The following is a 24140-nucleotide window of genomic DNA, read 5'->3' as shown; positions in this document are numbered from 1 at the left end:
TATCAATTTGTAGCATTCTTTATAATGAAGACTAAAAACATTTTGTGTACATATATATGTATACTCATGTCTATATATACATCCCACTGCATTTTTTGCCTTATGACTCTTCACAGGGTATTCTGCCTTACAGAATGTTTACATTACTATACATTCATGGCTAATGAGTGTCCTTTTTCACTTTAAAAGTTCTCCTGGAGTGCCAAGTTACTAGCATATGTTCCCATATTTGTTTTTAAATTTTGTTCTTAGGTCTTATAATCAATTTGAAATTTTTACGAATAATAGCTAAGGATCTAGTTTTGCTTCTCTGGATTGAGAATGAGGTATTCTAGCACATTTATTGAATAAAGCATTCCTTTCCCACTGAACTAAAATGCCAACTTTGCTGTACATTAACTTCCCCAAAATGTATTTGGCTCTGTTTCTGGACTCTGTCTGTTTGTGTGCCCACCCAGCCTGTTACACTTGACTCTTGTAGTTTCATATAGTATTACTTTCTGCAAAGGCAAGTTCCTTTACTGCTGTTCTTTTCCAAAACTTTTTCACTATTTTTGGATATTTATTCTGCCATAGTAACCTTAAAATTGGAATTCTGATTGGAATTGGATTGGATTTTTATTTTATTTTAGGAATAATTAGCATATTGTAATATTGTTTTTCCATTCAAGAACATTGCATATACCTCTGCATTTATTCACATTCTGTTAAGAGTTTAGGCACAGAGAAAAGCAACTTACTTTTTGTATATTTATCTTTTATCCAGTCATTACATAAGTTCTCTTATTAATACTAATTGTTTGTTCTCAGAGAATATCTTGGGTTTTCTAAATATATAATCATAGGATCTGAAATAATTTAATATTCCTCTTAATATTTACACAATGAATTCCACTTCTCCTATTGCATTAGGTCAACCCTCCCAAACTGTTGTGAGTCAATGTTGTCTGTTTCTTTTAGCTCAGCCTTCTTATTCAAACTACATTGGAATCTCTATCCTGGATTATTCTTCTGTGCTTACTCTGTTGTCTAGAAAAGCCACACTTGAGTTAGAAAGTTTAATACTCATGACCTGTTTCTTCTCTTAGCTTCATCCCTTCCACTACGCTTTGGGGCTGTATTGGTAGGTGCATATGTATCCATAATTGTTAGGTCATCTGGCTCTAATATGCTTTGTTACCAATATATAGAGTGTCTCTTTGTCCCACATAATTGTTTTTATCTTTTTTTTTTTTTTAATTTTTGGCTGCATTGAGTCTTAGTTGCAGCATGCTGGATCTTCACTGAGGCATGCGGGATCTTTCATTGCAACGTGCAGGCTCTTCGTTGTGGCAAGCAGGCTTCTCTCTAGTTGTGGCATGGGGGTTTTCTCTTCTCTAGTTGTGGCATGCAGACTCCAGAGCACGTGGGCTCTGTAGTTTGAGGCATGCGGGCTCTCATTGAGGCTCATGAGCTCAGTAGTTGTGGTGCGCGGGCTTAGTTGCCCCACGGCATGTGGGATCTTTGTTCCCCAACCAAGGATTGAACCCGTGTCCCCTGCATTGGAAGGCGGATTCCATACCACTGGACCACCAGGGAAGTCCCTGTTTTTATCTTTAAATCTGTTTTAGTTGATGTTAAGCCTCTACTCTGCCTTTCTGTTGGTTCATATTTGGAATAACATTTTTTCAGCCGTTATTTCAACCTTTCCTCATCCTTTTATATCAAATGTGATTCTTGGAAGTAATTTATCATCAGGTATTATTTTATTATCCAATACGAGTCTGTCTTTTAAGCAGTGAATTTAATCCACTTACTTTATTTTTATTATTGTCGTATCTGTGCTGCTTTATGTTGTGTGTTTTATTCACCATGCTTTTTGTATGCATCTTTCTCCTTTTCTATCTTTTCTGGCTAATTAAATTTTTCAACTGGTTTGAAAGTTATACATTCTCCTTATGTTATACTTAACCCTGTTCTATTAAAACCTATATTTAGGTTTTCTCCCTATTAATTTTTAAAACTTATCAACAACTATATTTTACCCTGAAAAAGACATGTGTCTTTGTTTTTATCTTCTCCCTCCTGCCTCCATGTGCCCTCAAACATATTTAGGTTCTTTCTGTTGCTTGCTTAGACCACAATCAACTTCTTTATTTACTCACATTTATCTTTTGCTGAAAGAATACTTTTTCAAAGACTATTTTCTAAAAGAATTTTTGCATGATCAGTCTCCTAACGCTGTCAGTACCTAGAAGAGTTTACATGACATACTTAAATTTTTGTTTAGTGGAATAAGAATTCTGGGTCCAAATTATTTTCCTTTAAAACCATTCCATTCCTCCATTGTCTTCTTGCATCTTAATTTCACATCTTCTAAGAGATTTCCTTTACTTGCTCTTCTAACATCCTAATTTATTCTTCACATGAATCCATTCTGTTAATCAGCATTCACATTATTTCATTCCAAATTAGCCTTTCTCATTATTATTACTATTTCACATTCTCATATTCTCCCTCTTTGAACATATTTACTAGGCTTACTTTATTTTTTTAAAAAGTCTTTATTGAATTTGTTACAATATTGCTTCTGTCTTATGTTTTGGTTTTTTGGCCACAAGGCATGTGAGATCTTAGCTCCCTGACCAGGGCTTGAACCTGCACCCCCTGCATTGGAAGGTGAAGTCTTAACCATTGGACTGCCAGGGAAGTCCCATCTACTAGGCTTACTTTAAAATCATGTCCTCCTGTGCATTCCAGCCCCGGGTACTTTGTGGACTTTCTGTAACTGTGTTTGCACTGCTCAGATGTTTCCTGAGTTTTCCCTGTGAACACACAGCACCTTGCAGTTACCAGCCATCTTAGCTCATGGTATCAGGGGAAAGGGACAAAGGCATGGGCTCTGGTTTGCCTTCCTGTGAATGAGAGCATGGGGGGAAGCACACTCAAGTTGGCGAGTTCTGAATGCTTTAATATGGGCTCAAAATGTTCTCCACTGGCTCTCTTCCCCACAGTTGGCTTTATTCCTTAGGGAACCTCTCAGCTCATCTGTTCTAGAAATTGCTCATTTGCAGGGGCTACCACCTTCTATTCTAACTGTCAGCTCACAGGGGGTGTAGGAGAGAAGAGGGAAGGCTCCAGGCCTGGCCAGCCCACCTGTTCCCATCGTGGTTGGAGCTCCGTCCCAGCTGAGCATGAGCATTGCCCTGACGCTCTTCCAGCTGGCTTTGGCCAAGGTGGGGCTGGCCCACGCTGTGGTGGTGATGGTTCAGGCAGTGAGCCACCAAGGGCTAGCTGGGGAGAGGAAAGGCACAGCCAGAACACCTGCCCTCAGCCCCCACCCATGGAACCCAGCCCATTCCCACTGTTCTGCTCCTGTGGGCTTCCTGGGTGGGTTAGGAAGAGGGTGCTGAGGTGCGGTCACTGACTTGTCGATCTTGTTGTATTGTTCTTAAGTTCTCCTTCATTCTGCCCTTAGCTCTGACTCTGGTGGAACCACCTCTTCTAACCATTTGGTTCAGTCTTTCCCCCAGGCCTTCTGTGACTGTGTGTTCCTTCAGAACCACACAGGACCGCCTCCTGACATCTCTCATGCAGTGGAAATCCAGAGAGCTGACAACTTGGCAGTTCCTGCCCTTTTCGAGTGGCAAACAATCTAAACCATTATCTCACCCTCCCAGGAAAGGGTCTAGAAGGATCCTTCTCTCTGTTTTCACACAGATTCCAGAATCAGGGCCTTATACTGATACCTGCTGCTATCTGATTTTTATCAGATATTATTTAAGGGGAAAAAAAGGAGAAGTCTATCATAAGATAATTTCATTAACTGAGCCTTGTGAACAAACATATGTATTTTTAATAAAATAGAAATTGTAATTTCTGCATTAGATCTATATATCCTTTAATTGAATTCTTCCTGAAATCACAGTGCCCTAAAATGGAAAATACAGTCCTCCATATTCTAAATTCTAAATCAGCAACAATGACTCATGAACCAAATCTGGCCACTGCCTGTTTTTTTTAATAAAGTTTTAATGGAACCCATAAAACTTTATTTATTTATTTGCTGTCTATGTCTGCTTTATTTATTTATTATTTATTCACTGTCTATGGCTGCTTTAATACTACAAAGACAGAGTTGAGTAGTTGTGACTGCGACTTGTATGGCCCATAAAGCCTAAAATATTTATATCTGTCCCTTTTAGAAAAGTTTTGTCTACCTGCTTTAAAATATACCCAGGATTTGTTTTACTCAGGTATAGTGAGACACACAGACATGGACATGGCTATCTTAGGGGAAGAGATTCTTATACTCACAGTTCCCTAGAAACAGGAGGCATGGCACACCCTGAAGGGACACACGGGGAAGCACCAGGGTTGATCAGGAGGCCAAGGGGACAGAGGAAAACAAGGGCAGGAGCCTGTATTGTGTTTCTGTGGGAAAGATAAGGCAGGGTAAACAGACTTAGGACTGGCCAGTTTGAGTAATTTCTGCAGCTCTCTGGGGCATAGGGGCCATCTCTCGTTGTCTGGCACCTGGGCCTGGGGTAATTAGGGCAGGAACATGGCTTGCTGGTGTAAGAACCAGATAAAGAAGGTGATCCAGAGTATGGGCTCTGAGTTGGTTGGTTTGCATAGGAAAGATGTGCTCCTGCGTGAGTCCTTTGGTATCTCTAAGAACTGGCTACTTCTGTAGGGAAATCCTCTCCCCATTCACGGAGGCCCTGGATGCCAGAGCCTCAAGAATACAGAAAATAAGAAAACAGAGTTAAGACACATCCCCTGGCCTAAATCATAGATGGTGTTTTTTTTTGTTTGATTCTTTGTTTGGGGTTTTTTTAATTTATTTTTTTAATTGAAGTATAGTTGATTTATAATGTGTTAATTTCTGCTATACAGCAGAGTGATTCAGCTACACATATGTATACATCTTTTTTATATTCTTTTCCATTATCGTTCATCACAGGATACTGAGTATAGTTCCCTCTGCTACACGAAATCATAGATGTTTGAGTTGGCTTTGTCAAGGGATGGGAAATTCTCTAATTCCCTCACTATTGTTTTAAAAGCTCTCTGTATTTCTCTGGGGCATAACTTTGAACATGGTAATTCCTGTTTTATTTATTTTATTTATACTTCCAAAGGAAGGATTGCTGCGTTCATGTTTAAAGAATCAGTTTGTGAGTGTGTCTGTGTGTGTGTCTGTGTGTGTGTGATTACATATATGCATTCATGGACGTGGTAGTTGGGAGGAGTTAGAATTAGGAGTGTATGTCTCTTGTTATATGATCTTTAACATAATTTACTTTTAGTTCAAAAAGATTTTTCCCTTCATGTGAAGTCTTCATGTGAAGACTCCAAATATTTAATATTTGGAACGGCTTAATAGCATCATATTACACTGTGAGTCACAACGTTTCCAAGGTCCTCATCAATTGGCAATAGGTGCTGATTGATAAGCCAAGAAGGCGTATGGATGACCCCGCCCAGCACATTCCCTCTGTTGGGAGAAGTGCGGGTTCACGTCACCTCAGGTGTTTGAGCAACCCATCGGGTCCCGAAGGATGGGGCAGTTCCTACTTTCCCAGATTCCAGAAGGCAAGAGATGTGACCTCAGCAAGGCTTGTGAGGGGGAGAGGGGCAGGGGATCTCCTCTGATCCCGCGCTGGGGGAACTGGACCAGGCACAGGACAAGCGGCTGGCCCACGTGCTCTGCGGATCCTCTACCACATGGCCTCTTTGGTCTGCTGTTTCTTCTCGTCCTTCTTCAAAATACAACATACTTAAACACCTTGAATTCATCTCAGAATGAAATTGAAGGTGAATCAAAACTATCCGTTTGATAGACAGACACTGTCTCTGAGATGTACTGTGAAGAATAAGACCATCATTTTTTGAGATTGCCATGACAACAGAAAATCCAGGCAGAGAAGCATGTAATGGCTTAATATTTGTGTCCTGGGAATCTTCATGTGGGATGTGTTTATCAGAGTAATTTTTTTAACCTCTTTATTGGAGTATAATGGCTTTACAATGGTGTGTTAGTTTCTGCTTTATAACAAAGTGAATCAGTTATACATATACATATGTTCCCATATCTCTTCCCTCTTGCATCTCCCTCCCTCCCACATTCCCTATCCCACCACTCCAGGCGGTCACAAAGCACCGAGCTGATCTCCCTGTGCTATGCAGCTGCTTCCCACTAGCTATCTACCTTACGTTTGGTAGTGTATATATGTCCATGCCTCTCTCTCGCTTTGTCACACCATACCCTTCCCCCTCCCCATATCCACAAGTCCATTCTCTAGTAGGTCTGTGTCTTTATTCCCATCTTACCCCTAGGTTCTTCATGACCTTTTTTTTTCTTCTTAGATTCCATATATATGTGTTAGCATACGGTATTTGTTTTTCTCTTTCTGACTTCCTTCACTCTGTATGACAGACTCTAGGTCCATCTACCTTACTACAAATAACTCAATTTTGTTTCTTTTCGTGGCTGAGTAATATTCCATTGTATATATGTGCCACATCTTCTTTATCCATTCATCTGTTGATGGACACTTAGGTTACTTCCATGTCCTGGCTATTGTAAATAGAGCTGCAGTGAACATTTTGGTACATGACTCTTTTTGAATTATGGTTTTCTCAGGGTATATACCCAGTACTGGGATTGCTGGGTCGTATGGTACTTCTATTTATAGTTTTTTAAGGAACCTCCGTACTGTTCTCCATTGTGGCTGTATCAATTTACATTCCCACCAGCAGTGCAAGAGGGTTCCCTTTTCTCCACACCCTCTCCAGCATTTATTGTTTCTAGATTTTTTGATGATGGCCATTCTGACCAGTGTGAGATGATATCTCATTATAGTTTTGATTTGCATTTCTCTAATGATTAATGATGTTCAGCATTCTTTCATGTGTTTGTTGGCAATCTGTATATTTTCTTTGGAGAAATGTCTATTTAAGTCTTCTGCCCATTTTTGGATTGGGTTGTTTGTTTTTTTGTTATTGAGCTGCATGAGCTGCTTGTAAATTTTGGAGATTAATCCTTTGTCAGTTGCTTCACTTGCAAATATTTTCTCCCATTCTGAGGGTTGTCTTTTGGTCTTGTTTATGGTTTCCTTTGCTGTGTAAAAGCTTTGAAGTTTCATTAGGTCCCATTTGTTTATTTTTGTTTTTATTTCCATTTCTCTAGGAGGGGGTCAAAAGGGATCTTGCTGTGATTTATGTCATAGAGTGTTCTGCCTATGTTTTCCTCTAAGACTTTGATAGTGTCTGGCTTTACATTTAGGTCTTTAATCCATTTTGAGCTTATTTTTGTGTATGGTGTTAGGGAGTGTTCTAATTTCATTCTTTTACAGGTACCTGTCCAGTTTTCCCAGGACCACTTATTGAAGAGCCTATCTTTTCTCCACTGTATATTCTTGCCTCCTTTATCAAAGATAAGGTGACCATATGTGCGTGGGTTTATATCTGGGCTTTCTATCCTGTTCCATTGATCTATATTTCTGTTTTTGTGCCAGTACAATACTTTCTTGATTACTGTAGCTTTGTAGTATAGTCTGAAGTCAGGGAGCCTGATTCCTCCAGCTCCATTTTGAATTCTCAAGATTGCTTCGGCTATTCGGGATCTTTTGTGTTTCCATATAAATTGTGAAATTTTTTGTTCTAGTTCTGTGGAAAATGCCAGTGGTAGTTTGATAGGGATTGCATTGAATCTGTAGATTGCTTTGGGTAGTAGAGTCATTTTCACAATGTTGATTCTTCCAATCCAAGAACATGGTATATCTCTCCATCTATTTGTATCATCTTTAATTTCTTTCATCAGTGTCTTATAATTTTCTGCATACAGGTCTTTTGTCTCCTTAGGTAGGTTTATTCCTTGCTATTTTATTCTTTTTGTTGCAGTGGTAAATGGGAGTGTTTTCTTAATTTCACTTTCAGATTTTTCATCACTAGTGGATAAGAATGCCAGAGATTTCTGTGCATTAATTTTGTATCCTGCTACTTTACCAAATTCATTGATTAGATCTGGTAGTTTTCTGGTAGCATCTTTAGGATTCTCTGTGTATAGTATCATATCATCTGCAAACAGTGACAGCTTTACTTCTTTTCCGATTTGGATTCCTTTTATTTCTTTTTCTTCTCTGATTGCTGTGGCTAAAACTTCCAAAACTATGTTGAATAAGAGTGGTGAGAGTGGGCAACCTTGTCTTGTTCCTGATCTTAGTGGGAATGGTTTCAGTTTTTCACCATTGAGGACGATGTTGGCTGTGGGTTTGTCATATATGGCTTTTATTATCTTGAGGAAAGTTCCCTCTATGCCTACTTTCTGCAGGGTTTTTATCATAAATTGGTGTTGAATTTTGTTGAAAGCTTTCTCTGCATCTATTGAGATGATCATATGGTTTTTCTCCTTCAATTTGTTAATATGGTGTATCTCTTTGATTGATTTGCATATATTGAAGAATCCTTGCATTCCTGGAATAAACCCCACTTGATCATGGTGTATGATCCTTTTAATGTGCTGTTGGATTCTGTTTGCTAGTATTTTGTTGAGGATTTTTGCATCTATGTTCATCAGTGATATTGGCCTGTAGTTTTCTTTCTTTGTGACATCTTAATCTGGTTTTGATATCAGGGTGATGGTGGCCTCATAGAATGAGTTTGGGAGTGTTCCTCCCTCTGCTATATTTTGGAAGAGTTTGAGAAGGTTTGGTGTTAGCGCTTCTCTAAGTGTTTGATAGAATTTGCCTGTGAAGCCATCTGGTCATGGGCTTTTGTCTTCTGGAAGATTTTTAATCACCGTTTCAATTTCAGTGCTTGTGACTGGTCTGTTCATATTTTCTGTTTCTTCCTGATTCAGTCTCCGCAGGTTGTGCATTTCTAAGAATTTGTCCATTTCTTCCAGGTTGTCCATTTTATTGGCATATAGTTGCTTGTAGTAATCTCTCATGATCCTTTGTATTTCTGCAGTGTCAGTTGCAACTTCTCCTTTTTCATTTCTAGATGTATTGATTTGAGTCGTCTCCCTTTTTCTCTTGATGAGTCTGGCTAATGGTGTATCCATTTTGTTTATCTTCTCAAAGAACCAGCTTTTAGTTTTATTGATCTTTGCTATCGTTTCCTTCATTTCTTTTTCATTTATTTCTGATCTAATCTTTATGATTTCTTTCCTTCTGCTAACTTTGGAGTTTTTTTGTTCTTCTTTCTCTAATTGCTTTAGGTGCAAGGTTAAGTTGTTTATTTGAGATGTTTCCTGTTTCTTAAGGTAGGTTTGTATTGCTATAGACTTCCCTCTTAGAACTGCTTTTGCTGCATCCCATAGGTTTTGGGTCGTCATGTCTCCATTGTCATTTGTTTCTAGGTATTTTTTGATTTCTTTTTTGATTTCTTCAATGATCACTTCATTATTAAGTAGTGTATTGATTAGCCTCCATGTGTTTGTATTTTTTACAGATCTCTTCCTGTAATTGATATCTAGTCTCATAGTGTTGTGTTCGGAAAAGATACTTGGTACGATTTCAATTTTCTTAAATTTACTAAGGTTAGATTTGTGACCCAAGATATGATCTATCCTGGAGAATATTCCATGAGCACCTGAGAAAAGTGTGTATTCTGTTGTTTTTGGATGGAATGACCTATAAATATCAATCAAGTCCATCTTGTTTAATGTATCATTTAAAGCTTGTGTTTCCTTATTTATTGTCATTTTGGATGATCTGTCCATTGGTGAAAGCGGGGTGTTAAAGTCCCCTACTATAATTGTGTTACTGTCAATTTCCCCTTTTATGGCTTTTAGCATTTGCCTTATGTATTGAGGTGCTCCTATGTTGGGTGCATAAATATTTACAATTGTTATATCTTCTTCCTGGATCGATCCCTTGATCATTATGTAGGGTCCTTCTTTGTCTCTTGTAATAGTCTTTATTTTAAAGTCTATTTTGTCTGATATGAGAATTGCTACTCCAGCTTTCTTCTGATTTCCATTTGCATAGAATATCTTTTTCCATCCCCTCACTTTCATTCTGTATGTGTCCCTAGGTCTGAAGTGGGTCTCTTGTAGACAGCATATATACGGGTCTTGTTTTTATATCCATTCAGCCAGTCTGTGTCCTTTGGTGGGAGCATTTAATCCATTTACATTTAAGGTAATCATCAATATGTATGTTCCTATTTGCATTTTCTTAATTGTTTTGGGTTTGTTATTGTAGGCCTTTTCCTTCTCTTGTCTTTTTTGCCTAGAGAAGTTCCTTTAGCATTTGTTGTAAAGCTGGTTTGGTGGTGCTGAACTCTCTCAGCTTTTGCTTGTCTGTAAAGGTTTTAATTTCTCCATCAAATCTGAATGAGATCCTTGCTGGGCAGAGTAATCTTGGTTGTAGGGTTTTCTCCTTCATCACTTTAAATATGACCTGCTACTCCCTTCTGGCTTGCAGAGTTTCTGCTGAAAGATCAGCTGTTAACCTAATGGGATTCCCTTGTGTGTATTTGTTGTTTTTCCCTTGCTGCTTTTAATATGTTTTCTTTTTATTTAATTTTTGACAGTTTGATTAATATGTGTCTTGGCGTATTTCTCCTTGGATTTACCCTCTATGGGACTCTCTGTGCTTCCTGGACTTGAATGACAATTTCCTTTCCCATATTAGGGAACTTTTCAACTATAATCTCTTCAAATATTTTCTCAGTCCCTTTCTTTTTCTCTTCTTCTTCTGGGATCCCTATAATTCGAATGTTGGTGCGTTTAATGTTGTCCCAGAGGTCTCTGAGACTGTCCTCAGTTCTTTTCATTCTTATATCTTTATTCTGCTCTGCAGTAGTTATTTCCACTATTTTATCTTCCAGGTCACTTATCCGTTCTTCTGCCCCAGTTATTGTGCTATTGATCCCTTCTAGAGTACTTTTAGTTTCATTTATTGTGTTGTTCATCATTGCTTGTTTCCTCTTTAGTTCTTCTAGGTCCTTGTTAAATGTTTCTTGCATTTTGTCTATTCTATTTCCAAGATTTTGTATCATCTTTACTATCATTATTCTGAATTCTTTTTCAGGTAGATTGCCTATTTCCTCTTCATTTGTTAGGTCTGGTGTGTTTTTACATTGCTCCTTAATCTGCTGTGTGTTTTTCTGTCTTTTCATTTTGCTTATCTTACTGTGTTTGGGTTCTCCTGTTCGCAGGCTGCACGTTCGTAGTTCCCGTTGTTTTTGGTGTCTGTCCTCAGTGGCTAAGGTTGGTTCATTGGGGTGTGTAGGTTTCCTGGTGGAGGGGCCTAGTGCCTGTTTTCTGGTGTATGAGGCTGGATCTTGTCTTTCTGGTGGGCAGGTCCACGTCTGGTGCTGTGTTTTGGGGTGTCTGTGGCCTTATTATGATTTTAGGCAGCCTCTCTGCTAATGGATGGGGCTGTGTTCCTGTCTTGCTAGTTGTTTGGCATAGGGTGTCCAGCACTGTAGCTTTTGGTCGTTGAGTGAAGCTGGGTGGTGGTGTTGACATGGAGATCTCAGGGAGATTTTCACTGTTTGATATTACATGGAGCTGGGAGGTCTCTTGTGGACCAGTGTCCTGAAGTTGGCTCTCCCACCTCAGAGGCACAGCACTGACTCCTGGCTGGACCCGAGAGGCACAGCACTGACTCCTGGATGGAGCACCAAGAGACTGTCCTCCACACGGCTCAGAATAAAAAGGAGAAAAAGTAAGAAAGAATGAAAGAAAATAAAGAAAGAAAGAAAGAAGGAAAGAAAGAAAGAAAGAAAGAAAGAAAGAAAGAAAGAAAGAAAGAAAAGAAAGAATAAAATAAAGTAAGATAAGTTATTAAAATATAAAATAATTATTAAGAAAAAAAATTTTAAGTGGAAAAAAAAAATGGACGGACAGAGCCCTAGGACAAATGGTGAAAGCAAAGCTATACAGACAAAATCTCACACAGAAGCATACACATACACACTCACAAAAAGAGGAAAAGGGGAAAAAATCATAAATCTTGCTCCCAAAGTCCACCTCCTCAATTTGGGATGATTCGTTGTCTATTCATGTATTCCACAGATGCAGGGTACATCAAGTTGATTGTGGAGCTTTAATCCGCTGCTTCTGAGGCTGCTGGGAGAAATTTCCTTTTCTCTTCTTTGTTCACACAGCTCCTGGGGTTCAGCTTTGGATTTGGCCCCGCCTCTGCATGTAGGTCGCCTGAGGGCATCTGTTCTTCGCTCAGACAGGACGGGGTTAAAGGAGCCGCTAATTCGGGGGCTCTGGCTCACTCAGGCCATGGGGAGGGAGGGGTACAGAGCCGGGCGAGCCTGTGGCAGCAGAGGCCAGCATGACGTTGCACCAGTCTGAGGCACGCTGTGCGTTCTCCCGGGGAAGTTGTCCCTGGATCACGGGACCCTGGCAGTGGTGAGCTGCACAGGCTCCCGGGAGGGGAGGTGTGGATAGTGACCTGTGCTTGCACACAGGCTTCTAGGTGGCAGCAGCAGCAGCCTTAGCGTCTCATGCTGGGTCCATGCTGATAGCCGCGGCTCGTGCCCGTCTCTGGAGCTCCTTTAAGCGGCGCTCTTAATCCCCTCTCCTCGCGCAACAGGAAACAAAGAGGGAAGAAAGAGTCTCTTGTCTCTTCGGCAGCTCCAGACTTTTCCCGGACTCCCTCCCGGCTAGCCGTGGCGCACTAGCCCCCTTCAGGCTGTGTTCACGCAGCCAACCCCAGTGTTCTCCCTGGGATCTGACCTCCGAAGCCAGAGCCTTAGTTCCCAGCCCCCACCCGCCCCGGTGGGTGAGCAGACAAGCCTCTCGGGCTGGTGAGTGCTGGTCGGCACCGATCCTCTGTGCGGGAATCTTTCCGCTTTGCGCTCCGCACCCCTGTTGCTGTGCTCTCCTCCATGACTCTGACGCTTCGCCCCTCTGCCACCCGCAGTCTCCGCCCACGAAGGGGCTTCGTAGTGTGTGGCAACCTTTCCTCCTTCACAGCTCCCTCCCACTGGTGCAGGTTCAGTCCCTATTCTTTTGTCTCTGTTTTTTTCTTTTGCCCTACCCAGGTACGTGGGGAGTTTCTTGCCTTTTGGGAGGTCTGAGGTCTTCTGCCAGCGTCCAGTGGGTGTTCTATAGGAGCAGTTCCACGTGTAGACGTATTTCTGATGTATTTATGGGGAGGAAGGTGATCTCCGCGTCCTACTCCTCCGCCATCTTCTCCTGTCTCCCAGAGTAACTTTAATAAAGATGACCTATCTTAAAATACAAGCCTCAGTGGAGGAAGCCGAGTGGATTGCTTCTCACTTTAAAAATATAAATGTGGACTTCCCTGGTGGTGCAGTGGTTGAGAGTCCGTCTGCTGATGCAGGGGGCATGGGTTCATGCCCCGGTCCGGGAAGATCCCACATGCTGCAGAGCGGCTGGGCCCGTGAGCCATGGCCTCTGAGCCTGTGCGTCCGGAGCCTGTGCTCCGCAACGGGAGAGGGCCACAACAGTGAGAGGCCCGTGTACCGCAAAAAAAAAAAAAAAATATATATATATATATATATATATATATATATATATATAAATGCATAAAAACAAAGGCAGTCTCCCGTGTAGCATTTCATTCCAGAGGAGGGCAGCTCTGTTGAGCTGAATTCCATGTAACTTAAGACCCAGGAAGCAAGTCTGGTTATCTTTAAGGATGCTGAGTATTTGTGTGGTGGACTTACCCTTAGCCTCCTTCTAAGTGGTTTCATGACTAAGTGCCATGTGCCAGGTTGTGGTGATGTTAGCCCAGCATGAGGGAGGCCTGCAGAGAACACTGGGAGGGTGGCAGGGCTGGTGCAGCGGGTAATGGGTGTATGGGTGTCCATGGGTGTGCCTCTGTGTGTGGTGTGTGTGTGTGTACATGTGTATGTGTGCCGCATGAGTGTGTCATGTGTGTTTACATGTGCGTGTCGTGTGTGCACGTGTATGTGTGCACACGGGTGGGGGTGTCATGTGTATATGGTCACATGTGGGATGTGTGTCATGTGTACATCCACGTGTGTGAGCATGTGTGCGCGTGTGTCGTGTGCACACGTGTGGGATGTGTCGAGTGCTCATGCAGAGGCCCGCATCTCTCAACCCCCCTTGTCTCCCTCCCCCCACCCCCACAGAGAAGCGACTCTCGCGCGGGATCTCCCACGCCAGCTCAGCCATCGTGTCCCTGGCGCGGTCCCACGTGGCGAGCGAGTGCAGCAGCGAGCAGTTTCCACTGGAGATGCCCATCTACACGTTCCAGCTGCCGGACCTGAGCGTGTACAGCGAGGACTTCCGGAGCTTCGTGGAGCGAGACTTGATCGAGCAGGCGACAATGGTGGCTCTGGAGCAGGCGGGTAAGTACCCCCCAGGCAGGTCCGCCTGGTCGGGAGGAGGGGCAGGGGCGAGAGGGATGCGCGATCCAGCTCCACACGCTGTCAGGCTTCGGTGCCTGCGGGCCCTGCCCGGCCCTAGCCTGGAGCCGGTGGATGTGGAGCAAGGACCACGTGGTGCCCAGATCTCCTGAGTGTTCCCTTTGTCGCTAATACAGCCTGGCCAGGTCAGCACCCCTACAAAGAGAACCGTAGGCTGCTTTGCCTTACTTCTCTCCTTTCCCATCCAATCCCTGGCCCCCAGTTGAGTGTGGAACAAAAGATAAGAAAGACCCTGTGCTTGGAGAGAAATAAGAGACCCTGTCAATTCCTGTGGACACAGGCAAGTTAGGTGACCTGTTTGAGCCTCAGTGCTCCAGTCTGCAAAGACGTGGAGAAGACGGATGCCGGCCTGGTGAGGCTGAGCTGTTAGATGGCACGTGCCCTACCGAGCTGCTTCTCTCCCACCCTCACCGGCACCCCAGCCTCCAGGTTAAGGAAACATAAAATTTGACTTTGGTTTCTTCCCTCTCCTTAATGTTTCTCTGACATCCTGATGAGGATGAGATTCAGGGAGCAAACCAAAACTTGTCTTCTTTGGAGTGCCTAAGGATAAAATAACTAGTTCCAAACAAATTCTGCAACAGATGTTGGTTCTTCCTGAGAAGCGCGGCCCCTTTCTCGCTCATAATCATTTGCATTGTAAATCTTTGCACAGTCACACGTTCAGGGGGTTCTCAGACATGCATGTAGAGGATTCTACGCCCTTCCTCTCAGGCCCCTGTGCATCTCCCATGGGGGCACAAAATCCACACCGGTAAAGAGGGGATGGTGGTTAGTGGGGCCTTACTTGTGCTAGGCAACCTGGCGGTCAGGTCTCAGCGCAGGGCTCGGGGGCCTCACCCGTGGCGTGTTTGCTTTGACAACAGGATCTGCAATCCTGATAACTGTGTTGGATCTGATGTTGTGACCACGGAAAAATCATTTTCTCGGCTGCTGCACAGCTGCCAGAAGCCACCCAGAGACCGACACCCACACCTGGCTCTGTCTTACCTCCAGGTCTTTTACTGATCGACACACATAAAACAGCCTCTCTAGATTACCTGCAATCTTAAAGCCCTCCTTCTGGAGGCTGGTTATTTTAAAGATGACTCTTTGAGAGTAAATCAGATGAGATATTTTAAACCAAAGAGTCACTATTCATAGAGAAGGGAAAATTGGTATAGGTTAAGAAAGAAAAAATTTCATGAGCTAATTTCTCTTGAAGGGTACGGCAGCCGAGCCCTTGACAAAGTTCAGCCCCAAGCGTTGCCAGTAGCAATAATTGCTGCCTCATTTAAGCTGCGTCCTGGGACTTCCCTGGTGGTCCAGTGGTTAAGAATACGCCTTCCAATGAACGGGGCGCGGGTTCCATCCCTGGTGGGGGAACTAAGATCCCACATGCCACGGGGCAACTAAGCCCACGCACCACAACTACAGAGCCCACACGCTGTGGAGCCCACGCACCACAGCTAGAGAGAAGCCCAGACGCCACAACAAAAGATCCTGCATGCCTCAACTAAGACCTGATGCAGCCAAATAAATAAATAAATATTAAAAAAATAAAAAATAAAGCTCGAGTCCTGGTAAAGGGCATGGAGTCCACCGTGCCAGCCTTTTCCTCCAGCTTTGTCATGCTCAGCAGGAGCCCTTGCTCCTTTGGAAGGTCTCTTGTGTGTTTTTTTCCATAAATCACATATTAGTTTTTATCACTTACATTTGACCTTCCAGACCAGCATTTTCAAAGGGTGCTATTTTACCCTAACTATCCAATTTTGGAAAACACCTTTTACAAACCCAAACTTAAGGAGTTAAGATGCTACATTCACCCACAGTACCTTATTTCCGTCACGTGCCAAGAGGATGGAGAGAAGGGACAGCAGGGTGGCCCACCCGGGGCTGCGGACAGCACCCCGTCAGTGCCGCAAGAGGCCTTGGGGAGGCCAACTGGTGCCCCGGCCTTCAGGAATGTGATCCTGGGCAGGGAGGGTCTGAACGTCAGGGTTCAACGAGGGCAGGAAGGTGAGGACTGGAAAATCACAGAGGGCAGAATACACGTTCATTCCTCTCCCCCCGCCACCACCACTGTCCATCAACTTCTCTGAACGCTTTAAGCAGGAGACCCGATCATCCTTCAGGCTCTTTCCGTGCCGGATCCTGGTGGAGATACTGGCTGAGGCCGGCGAGTCCCTCTCAGCCCCCCACCCCAGCTGGGTGAGGAGGCCAGGCGCTGGGAGGTGGCCCAGGCTGCGCCCCTTGGGCCCTGCTGTCACTCTCCGTGGGGCAGACAGAACTCCACCGAGGAACAGTAGGGAAAAAGCTGCTCGCTGTGGCCAGGTGTAGCGTGTCCATTCCTCCGTCCAGTAATTAGTGCTCGGATCGCTGTGAATCAACCATTGATAATCAATATTATTTACTGTGTTCATGGGAGATGGAAATACAGATGTCAAAAAAATTTTAGAGAAAAATATCTACTTGTTCAAGACATAATTCAAGTTGTGTTTGGAAGGAAATGTAAACTCTGTCCTAGGGCCTCAGGGTGGGGGACGTCCCCCTCCCCGGGGGCTGGACGGGAACCCAGGGCTCATGTGGTCCAGAAAATGGGCCAAGGACTTCCCTGGTGGCACAGTGGTTAAGAATCCGCCTGCCAGTGCAGGGGACACGGGTTCGAGCCCTGGTCCGGGAATATCCCACATGTTGTGGAGCAACTAAGCCCGTGCACCACAACTACTGAGCCTGCACTCTAGAGCCCGCATGCCACAGCTACTGAGCCCACATGCTGCAACTACTGAAGCCCACGCGCCTAGAGCCTGTGCTCCTCAACAAGAGAAGCCACCACAAAGAGAAGCCCGCGCACAGCAACGGAGAGTAGCCCCCACTCACCACAACTAGAGAAAGTACACATGCAGCAACAAAGACCCAACACAGCCAAAAACAAAATAAAATAAACAAATTTTTAAAAAAGAAAGAAAATGGGCCAAGAAGATGGCCTGTGTTGCCTATGGTCCAGCTGTCCCTCCCAGGGACCCAGCTCCACTCCCTCAGAGCCCAGCGTAGAGTGGGTATCCAGAATGGTCCTCCAGCTCCCCAAGGCACGTGGGCAGCCCCACCTGTTTGAGGAGTCTGTGTATCGAGCAGTGAAGCTTCACCTCCCACAGAACCCACAGGAGAGGGAGTGCCATTCTCCTCGGGCCTTAAAACCCCGGAGGGCATGACATACTCCCACCCCATGACAGTCGGGGACAACAGGAGGGCCACATTTTCAGGACATAAAACCGCTGACCTCCTGAGAGAGGAAGGAAGATGAGAATGCAAGAAAGCATTTGTTTCTCAACCGGGTTATCCTGCTGCATTCACACGTAAGAAGATGCAGAGATCATGGGTCTCTCAGTTTGGAAAGTAGCATCTGGCAGCCCTTTGGGACACCCCCACAGTGAGGATGAGATGGTGTCATGCTCCAGTGAGTTCGTGGATCCAAAGGCAGAGGGATGTCTGCATACAGCAGTTACTGCACACACGGGACACTGAGGTCTAGACGTCAGAAAGTGTGGGGACACCTCTGAGTTGTGGTGTTGAGTCTGTCTCCACGGGAGTAGAGTTGGATTGGAGCAAATCTGGCAGAGAAGCCCTAAGATGTGCAGGTTTTCACGTGAGTCAGCCCAGCCCCGCCTTATCCCAAATCAGCTGAGAGGCCCCCTGGAGCCTCACTTCCTTCCATCTTAAAGTCGTAGGCAGGACAGCTGCCAAGACAGATTCAAAGGCAAGCTTGACCTGCGCTCCCACAGACACCCCATCCAGGTGCTGGGTGTCCCATCGCTGCGAACAACGCAGGTGAAATTGCTGCCCTCATGGAGGTGAAGTTCTAGTGGGGAAGAAAGGTGATAAGGTAGGCCCTCAATATGGCGTGAGGCCACGAGGTAGGGGCTCTGAAGTGGAGGGAGGGAGCACGAGGCAGGGCTCTTGAGGGCAGGGAGGAATGAGCCATGGACACCGTCAAAGCCTTGGCACATTTAAGTAAGGCGGGACACGGGAGCGGATGGAGTGAGGGCTGGAGGGGTTGGAAAGGAAGGTGAGAGAATGGTAGCAGGGGCCAGGGAACACTCCTGAGCCTTGGGGTTCACAGTAAGGAGGCTGTGCAGCCCCAGAAGGGCTTTGAGAAGGGGTGGTGACATGTTTGGATTCACACCGACACGTCCTGGCTGCCGTGTTGAGAGTGGACTCTGCAGAGGAAAAAGGAGCAGAAACAGCGAGGCGGGCAGCTGCTGCGTTAGCCCAGCGCCATGGGGGCAGCAGTGGAGGTGATAAGAAGCAGCTAGATGTGAAGGCAGGATCTGTTTTGAGGAAAGACCTGCGTGTCTCGCTGATGGATTGGATGGGGCAATGGCAGAAAGAGAGGAGTCGAGCGTGACCCTGAAAATGTTGCCTTTAGCACATGGGTAGATGGTGGTGCTGTGCAGAGATGCAGACCCTTGGAGGGGGGGGGATGGAGAAGCAAAGTCTGAGATCCTGGTGAGACTTGGAAAATTGCTGTCCAGTTGAAAATGTGGGTGTGGAGCTCAGGAACAGTCTGGGCTAAGGATGCAAATATGGGAGTTAGTGTGGGATGAAATCTGCAGGAGGGATATGCCCATCGTAGGGGCCTCCCACAGCACCCCTGACACAGCCCTGTGCACTGTTGGGTACCAGGTGGATGAGGGAGTCTGGAGCATGGGCAGAAACATAAGGGAGACAGACCAGGAGCAAATCATCATAGTCCCATTGGAGGAAATCTCAGAAGCACGTGCACAGCACAGTGATGCCCAGAGAAGGGAGGTCAGTGGCCCTGGGTGTGTGGGGTGGCTGCAGAAGGGCAGGGATATTAAAGGGAATCACAGGGTCATATTTAGGGCAAAAATGTGCTCGTCTTTCTGCTAGAGAATTGTCCCATTGTTTTCTTTCATCTAAGTGTCTTCATGGGTGACAGGCAAAATGACATCTTTTCTTTTTTAGCATCTTCATTAGAGTATAATTGCTTTACAATGGTGCATTAGTTTCTGCTGTACAGCAAAGTGAATCAGCTGTACGTTTACATATATTCCCATATCCCCTCCCTCTTGTGTCTCCCTCCCACCCTCCTTATCCCACCCCTCTAGGTGGACACAAAGCACCAAGCTGATCTCCCTGTGCTATGCGGCTGCTTCTCACTAGCTATCTATTTTACATTTGGTAGTGTATATATGTCCATGCCACTCTCTCACTTTGTCCCAGCTTACCCTTCCCCCTCCCCGTGTCCTCAAGTCCATTCTCTATGTCTGTGTCTTTATTCCTGTCCTGCCCCTAGGTTCTTCAGAACCTTTTTCTTTCTTTTTTTAGATTCCATATGTATGTGTTAGCATACGGTATTTGTTTTTCTCTTTCTGACTTCCTTCACTCTGTATGACAGACTCTAGGTCCATCCACCTTACTACAAATAACTCAATTTCATTTCTTTTTATGGCTGAGTAATATTCCATTGTATATATGTACCACATCTTCTTTATCCATTCATCTGTCAATGGACACTTAGGTTGCTTCCATGTCATGGCTATTGTAAATAGTGCTGCAATGAACATTGTGATACATATGACATCTTATTTTAAACTATGCAGTAACCACCCAAATTAAGTGGTCCTGTTATCATGTTACTTGGAAAAGGCAGAATAAGTGATTAATGGCCCCTCACCACTACGTAATACTACAGCCTTCCCTTAGTGATGTTCATCTGATTTTCGTCTCTGCAGGAGCTCAAGATTTCTTTCTTGTTTTTTAACATTCACAGTATTCATTCCCATGTTTTTTTTTTTTCTGTTCTTAAATGAAGTCATTGTGTGGGGAGATGTGAACTACCACCCTGTCCAAGCTTGGAGTAGGAACTTTGAACCATATTCTCAATCCCACTGCTCCTGCAAAAAATCCTTTATCTTGGGCATCCCGTTCTGGATCCAGCTGGAGATGTTAGAATAGCACTGGGCCATTTTTGGTTCTCCAGAGGCTGGAAGGTGCTGGCATTTACCATAGCTGGGTGATCTTCCATAGTAGCCACAGCTGACTAACAGCCCCAGGAATGCTCTCAACTGGGTAAGAGTCTTAACTTCCAGGACCAAACTTAAATCAAACCACTAAAATCTTGCCTTCCATCCCCTAGCCACATAACTAAGTCTTGTTGTGATTCAGTTATGTGAAAAGTGTGACTGAATATGTGGGCTGAATTGATATTTAGAAAATGATAAATTTCCCATAAGAAATGTGAATGAAAGGTAGCATGTCTAGGGAAGATGCCTTGTTGAAGATGGCATTAATTCTCAGATCACAAAAGGTTAATTCTAGGTGTAGGAGATTCCTTCTAGATGAAGGATGACTTCTAGTGTGCAAGATTACTTCGAGATGAAACATGCGGTGCTGGTGAATTCACACCACCGTACTTCCCCTCCTGTGTCCAGAGTCCTGGGCACGGTGGGGAAACAGCCCCCCTGGAGGAGCAGGGTCTTATGGGAGCAGATTCTGTCTGGTTAAGCCTGGCTTCATGGGGTGCCCTATTTGACATATATGAGCAGTTAATTAGTGCTTAAGTTTTTGAAGATAATGAAGCGTCATCTGACACACATGCTAATTTCCAAGGCATCCTCTCCCTGACCTGGGAACACATTGGTGATCAACCCTGGGATATATTTTCTAGAAGGTGAGCGTGGTGGTGAAGAGGAGGGGCCTTAGAAGGAGAATTTGGGCAAGAACACTGAATTGTATCAAAGGGGCACCTTTTCAGGTGGCATTTCCACCCCAAAATGTACGTGCTTTCCCTGATTTCTCAGAAGCCCCAGGGAGAGCCTTGAATCATTGTGGGGAGACAGCGCTAGTTACATTAGTATCTCAGATCATGAGGTGAACGGGAAGGAAAAGAAGAAATCTATGGTCTAGAGGATGAGAGTGAGATCAGATAAAGCGGCTTCTGTGAGTTAAGGGAGTGCGTTCCCTTCCCTCTGGGCAGGACAGCCCCATGCCTGGCCTCGTGTAATGGCGCTGTCTCCCTCAAGCTCAGGTCACACTTTCTCTCTGTCCTCCCACCAGCACACGGGAGGCCTGGGGGCCCCAGACCCCATCTCCCAGTGTGTATCAGCCACCCTGAGCCCAAGCCCGGCACAGAGATGCAGTTCTGCCAGAGGTAGACACACCTGCAGAGAGCCCGTGGAGTACATGATGCAGTACAGACATACAGCAACCTGGGGGCAAGGATTAAGCGTGCTTGGGGACACCACTGAAAAGAAGTACTCGTTCAAATCCCTGGAAGTGACTGGGGATGAGGTGGCCGGCAGTCCCTGCACCAAGGTCCCACATCTCCAGGACTGAGGGGCAGTGACAGAAAGTTGATGCTGCTAAGTATGCCCAGCATGTCGCTGGTGTGGGTCCCTAGAGGGAGGGTGCAAGTCTGGAGGGAGGAGAGATGGCTCAGAAGTGACAGGGGGAGCAGGGGCGCTCCTGGTCCCTGAGGGGTATGAGAGGTGAATCCATGTTGTTAAGTGTAATTATAGTTTATTTTTTCTCATAATTAATGTTGCAATGTACAGGCAGACCTCTGATTTTTTGGGTCTGGTTCCAGACCACCACAGTAAAGCAAATAATGCAACAAAGAAAGTCTCACAAATTTTTTGGTTTTCCAGTGTGTATAACAGTTATGTTTATACTATATCGTGCAACAGCACATTTAATAAACCAATGTACATACCTTAATTAAAAAATACTTTATTGCTAAAGAAATGCTAACCATCATCTGAGTCTTCGTGAGTCATAGTAGTAACATCAAAGATCACTGATCACTGTAATAATATAATAATAATGAAAAAGTTTGATATATTGTGAGAATTACCAAAATGTGACCCAGAGACACAGTTAGAGAAAATGCTGCTGGAATATGATGCTGACAGACTTGCTTGATGCAGGTTGCCACAAACCTTCAGTTTGTAAAAAGCTCACTAAAGCCAAGTGCAATAGAACAAGATGTGCCTATGTGCACATACTACAAATTATTTATCCATCATATTATGATGGACATTTGGTGTCACGGTCAGTCTGGGCTGCCATAATAAAACACCACAGACTGGGTGGCTTAAACAACAGAAATATATTTTCTATCAGTCCTGGAGGCTGGAAGTCCCAGGTCAAGGTGCCAACTGATCCTGTTTCTGGTGAGGGCTTTCCTCCCAGCTTGTATACAAACACCTTCTTGTCTTCATGTGGTCTTTCCTGTGAAAGACCCTCGGGGGAGAAAGGGAGGCAGAATGAGCTCTCTGGTGCCTCTTACAAGGACACTGATCCTGTTCAGATCAGGGCCCCACCCTTCTGACCTCATTTAACGTTAATTACTCCCTTAGAGGCCCCATCTCCAAATATAGCCACACCAGGGTTAGGGCTTCAACATACGAATATGGGGGGATGCATTCAGTCCGTAACAGTTGGGTTGTTTCCAATTTTTGATTATTGTAAAGAGGGTCATTATGGAATTCTTGTACATGTTTTCAATGAACACATGAATATCTTTCTGAAGATACATACCTAGGAGTGGTATTGTTATGGAGTCCAAGCTTGTACTGCTCTCAGCACAATAGGCCAGTAAATCGAAAGATGAATTGTTGGGGCAAGGGATAACAACTTTATTTGGAAAGCCAGCTGCAAGGGATAACAACTTTATTTGGAAAGCCAGCTAACCAAGAAGATGGTGGACTTGCGTCCCAAAAATCATCTTGCCTGAGTTAGAATTCAGGCTTCTTTTATACTAAAAGGGGAGGGAGTGAAGTCAAACACTTCCTGGTTCCCATCAGTCTCCGGAGGGGAGGTGTTAATTTCTTCCTCCAGCAGTTATTCACAGGTGGGACTGGTCAGGATGTTTCCTGTGAGCTAAACAGAGGTATTTTAGCTTAATGCTCATTACCTGGGAGGCAGGGTTCGCAGAGATGGGCCATTATGTATAATTTAAGCTTAGAGGAAACATCCCTTTAGTGATTCATTTGTAATAGAATACAAGTTTCTTCCCTATTACAATATTGCTGGATTATAGGATTTACATATATTCAGCTTTATAACAGTTTTTCAAATAGTTTTCTGAAGTGTGGATGTACCAATTCACTCTTCCACTGTTGAGGGTTCTGGATAGCCCACATTTTTTGTCTTTCCATTTCAGTCACTGTGTTGGAAGTGTGGTAGTCCCATAGTGGCTTTAATTTCTATTTTCTTATGGCTGATAAAGTTGAGTACCTTTTCATGTTACTGGCCATTTGAATATCCTCTTTTGTTGGGTGCCTTTTCAGGATTTTGCCCATTTTTACCTTTGTCTTTTTGATTGATTTGTGGGAATTCCTTACACATTCTGAATATGAGTCCTTTATCAGATGTGTATCACGGACTCCACCCACTCTATGGGCTGCGCTTTTACTCTCTGACTGATACACTTTAATGAACAGATGATCTTAATACTAAAGTAGTAAAATTTACCTTTTTTTCTTTACTTTGAGAACTTTTATTTTGGTTTAAGAAATCTTTGCCTACCCCAGGTTTCTGAACATAAAAACTCCTGCCTTTCACATTTAAATCTACAACCCACCTAAAAATAAGTTTTATATATTGTGTGACATGTGGTGAAAGTCCGTTTTCCCATATGTTTACACACCTGCCCTGGTACCATTGTTGAAACAATTCTTTCTCTATTATGCTGCAAGGTAAACTTTGACAATAAAGCAGGTGATTGTATATGTGTGGTCTGACTCAGACTTTATTTTGTTCCACTG

At 44.2% G+C, this 24140-nt stretch overlaps 1 protein-coding gene across 2 annotated transcripts in view; it reads left to right on the top strand.

Annotated features, from left to right (window-relative positions):
- Positions 1–24140, top strand: part of OTUD7A (OTU deubiquitinase 7A) — a gene marked incomplete at both ends in the record, with an annotated part of 175931 nt that overhangs the window by 73766 nt on the left and 78025 nt on the right. For both annotated transcript variants that reach the window (XM_082649197.1, XM_082649198.1), the window contains one exon: positions 14074–14292. In XM_082649197.1, coding sequence (XP_082505323.1) covers positions 14074–14292 — 219 coding nt within the window. The remainder of the gene's footprint in view (positions 1–14073; positions 14293–24140) is intronic.

This window comes from Grampus griseus, assembly GCF_964374135.1.
Source record: "Grampus griseus genome assembly, chromosome: 2".
NCBI classification, from domain to species: domain Eukaryota; kingdom Metazoa; phylum Chordata; class Mammalia; order Artiodactyla; family Delphinidae; genus Grampus; species Grampus griseus.
Note: the sequence above shows the minus strand (reverse complement) of the source record. Positions and strands in the feature narration are given on the sequence as shown.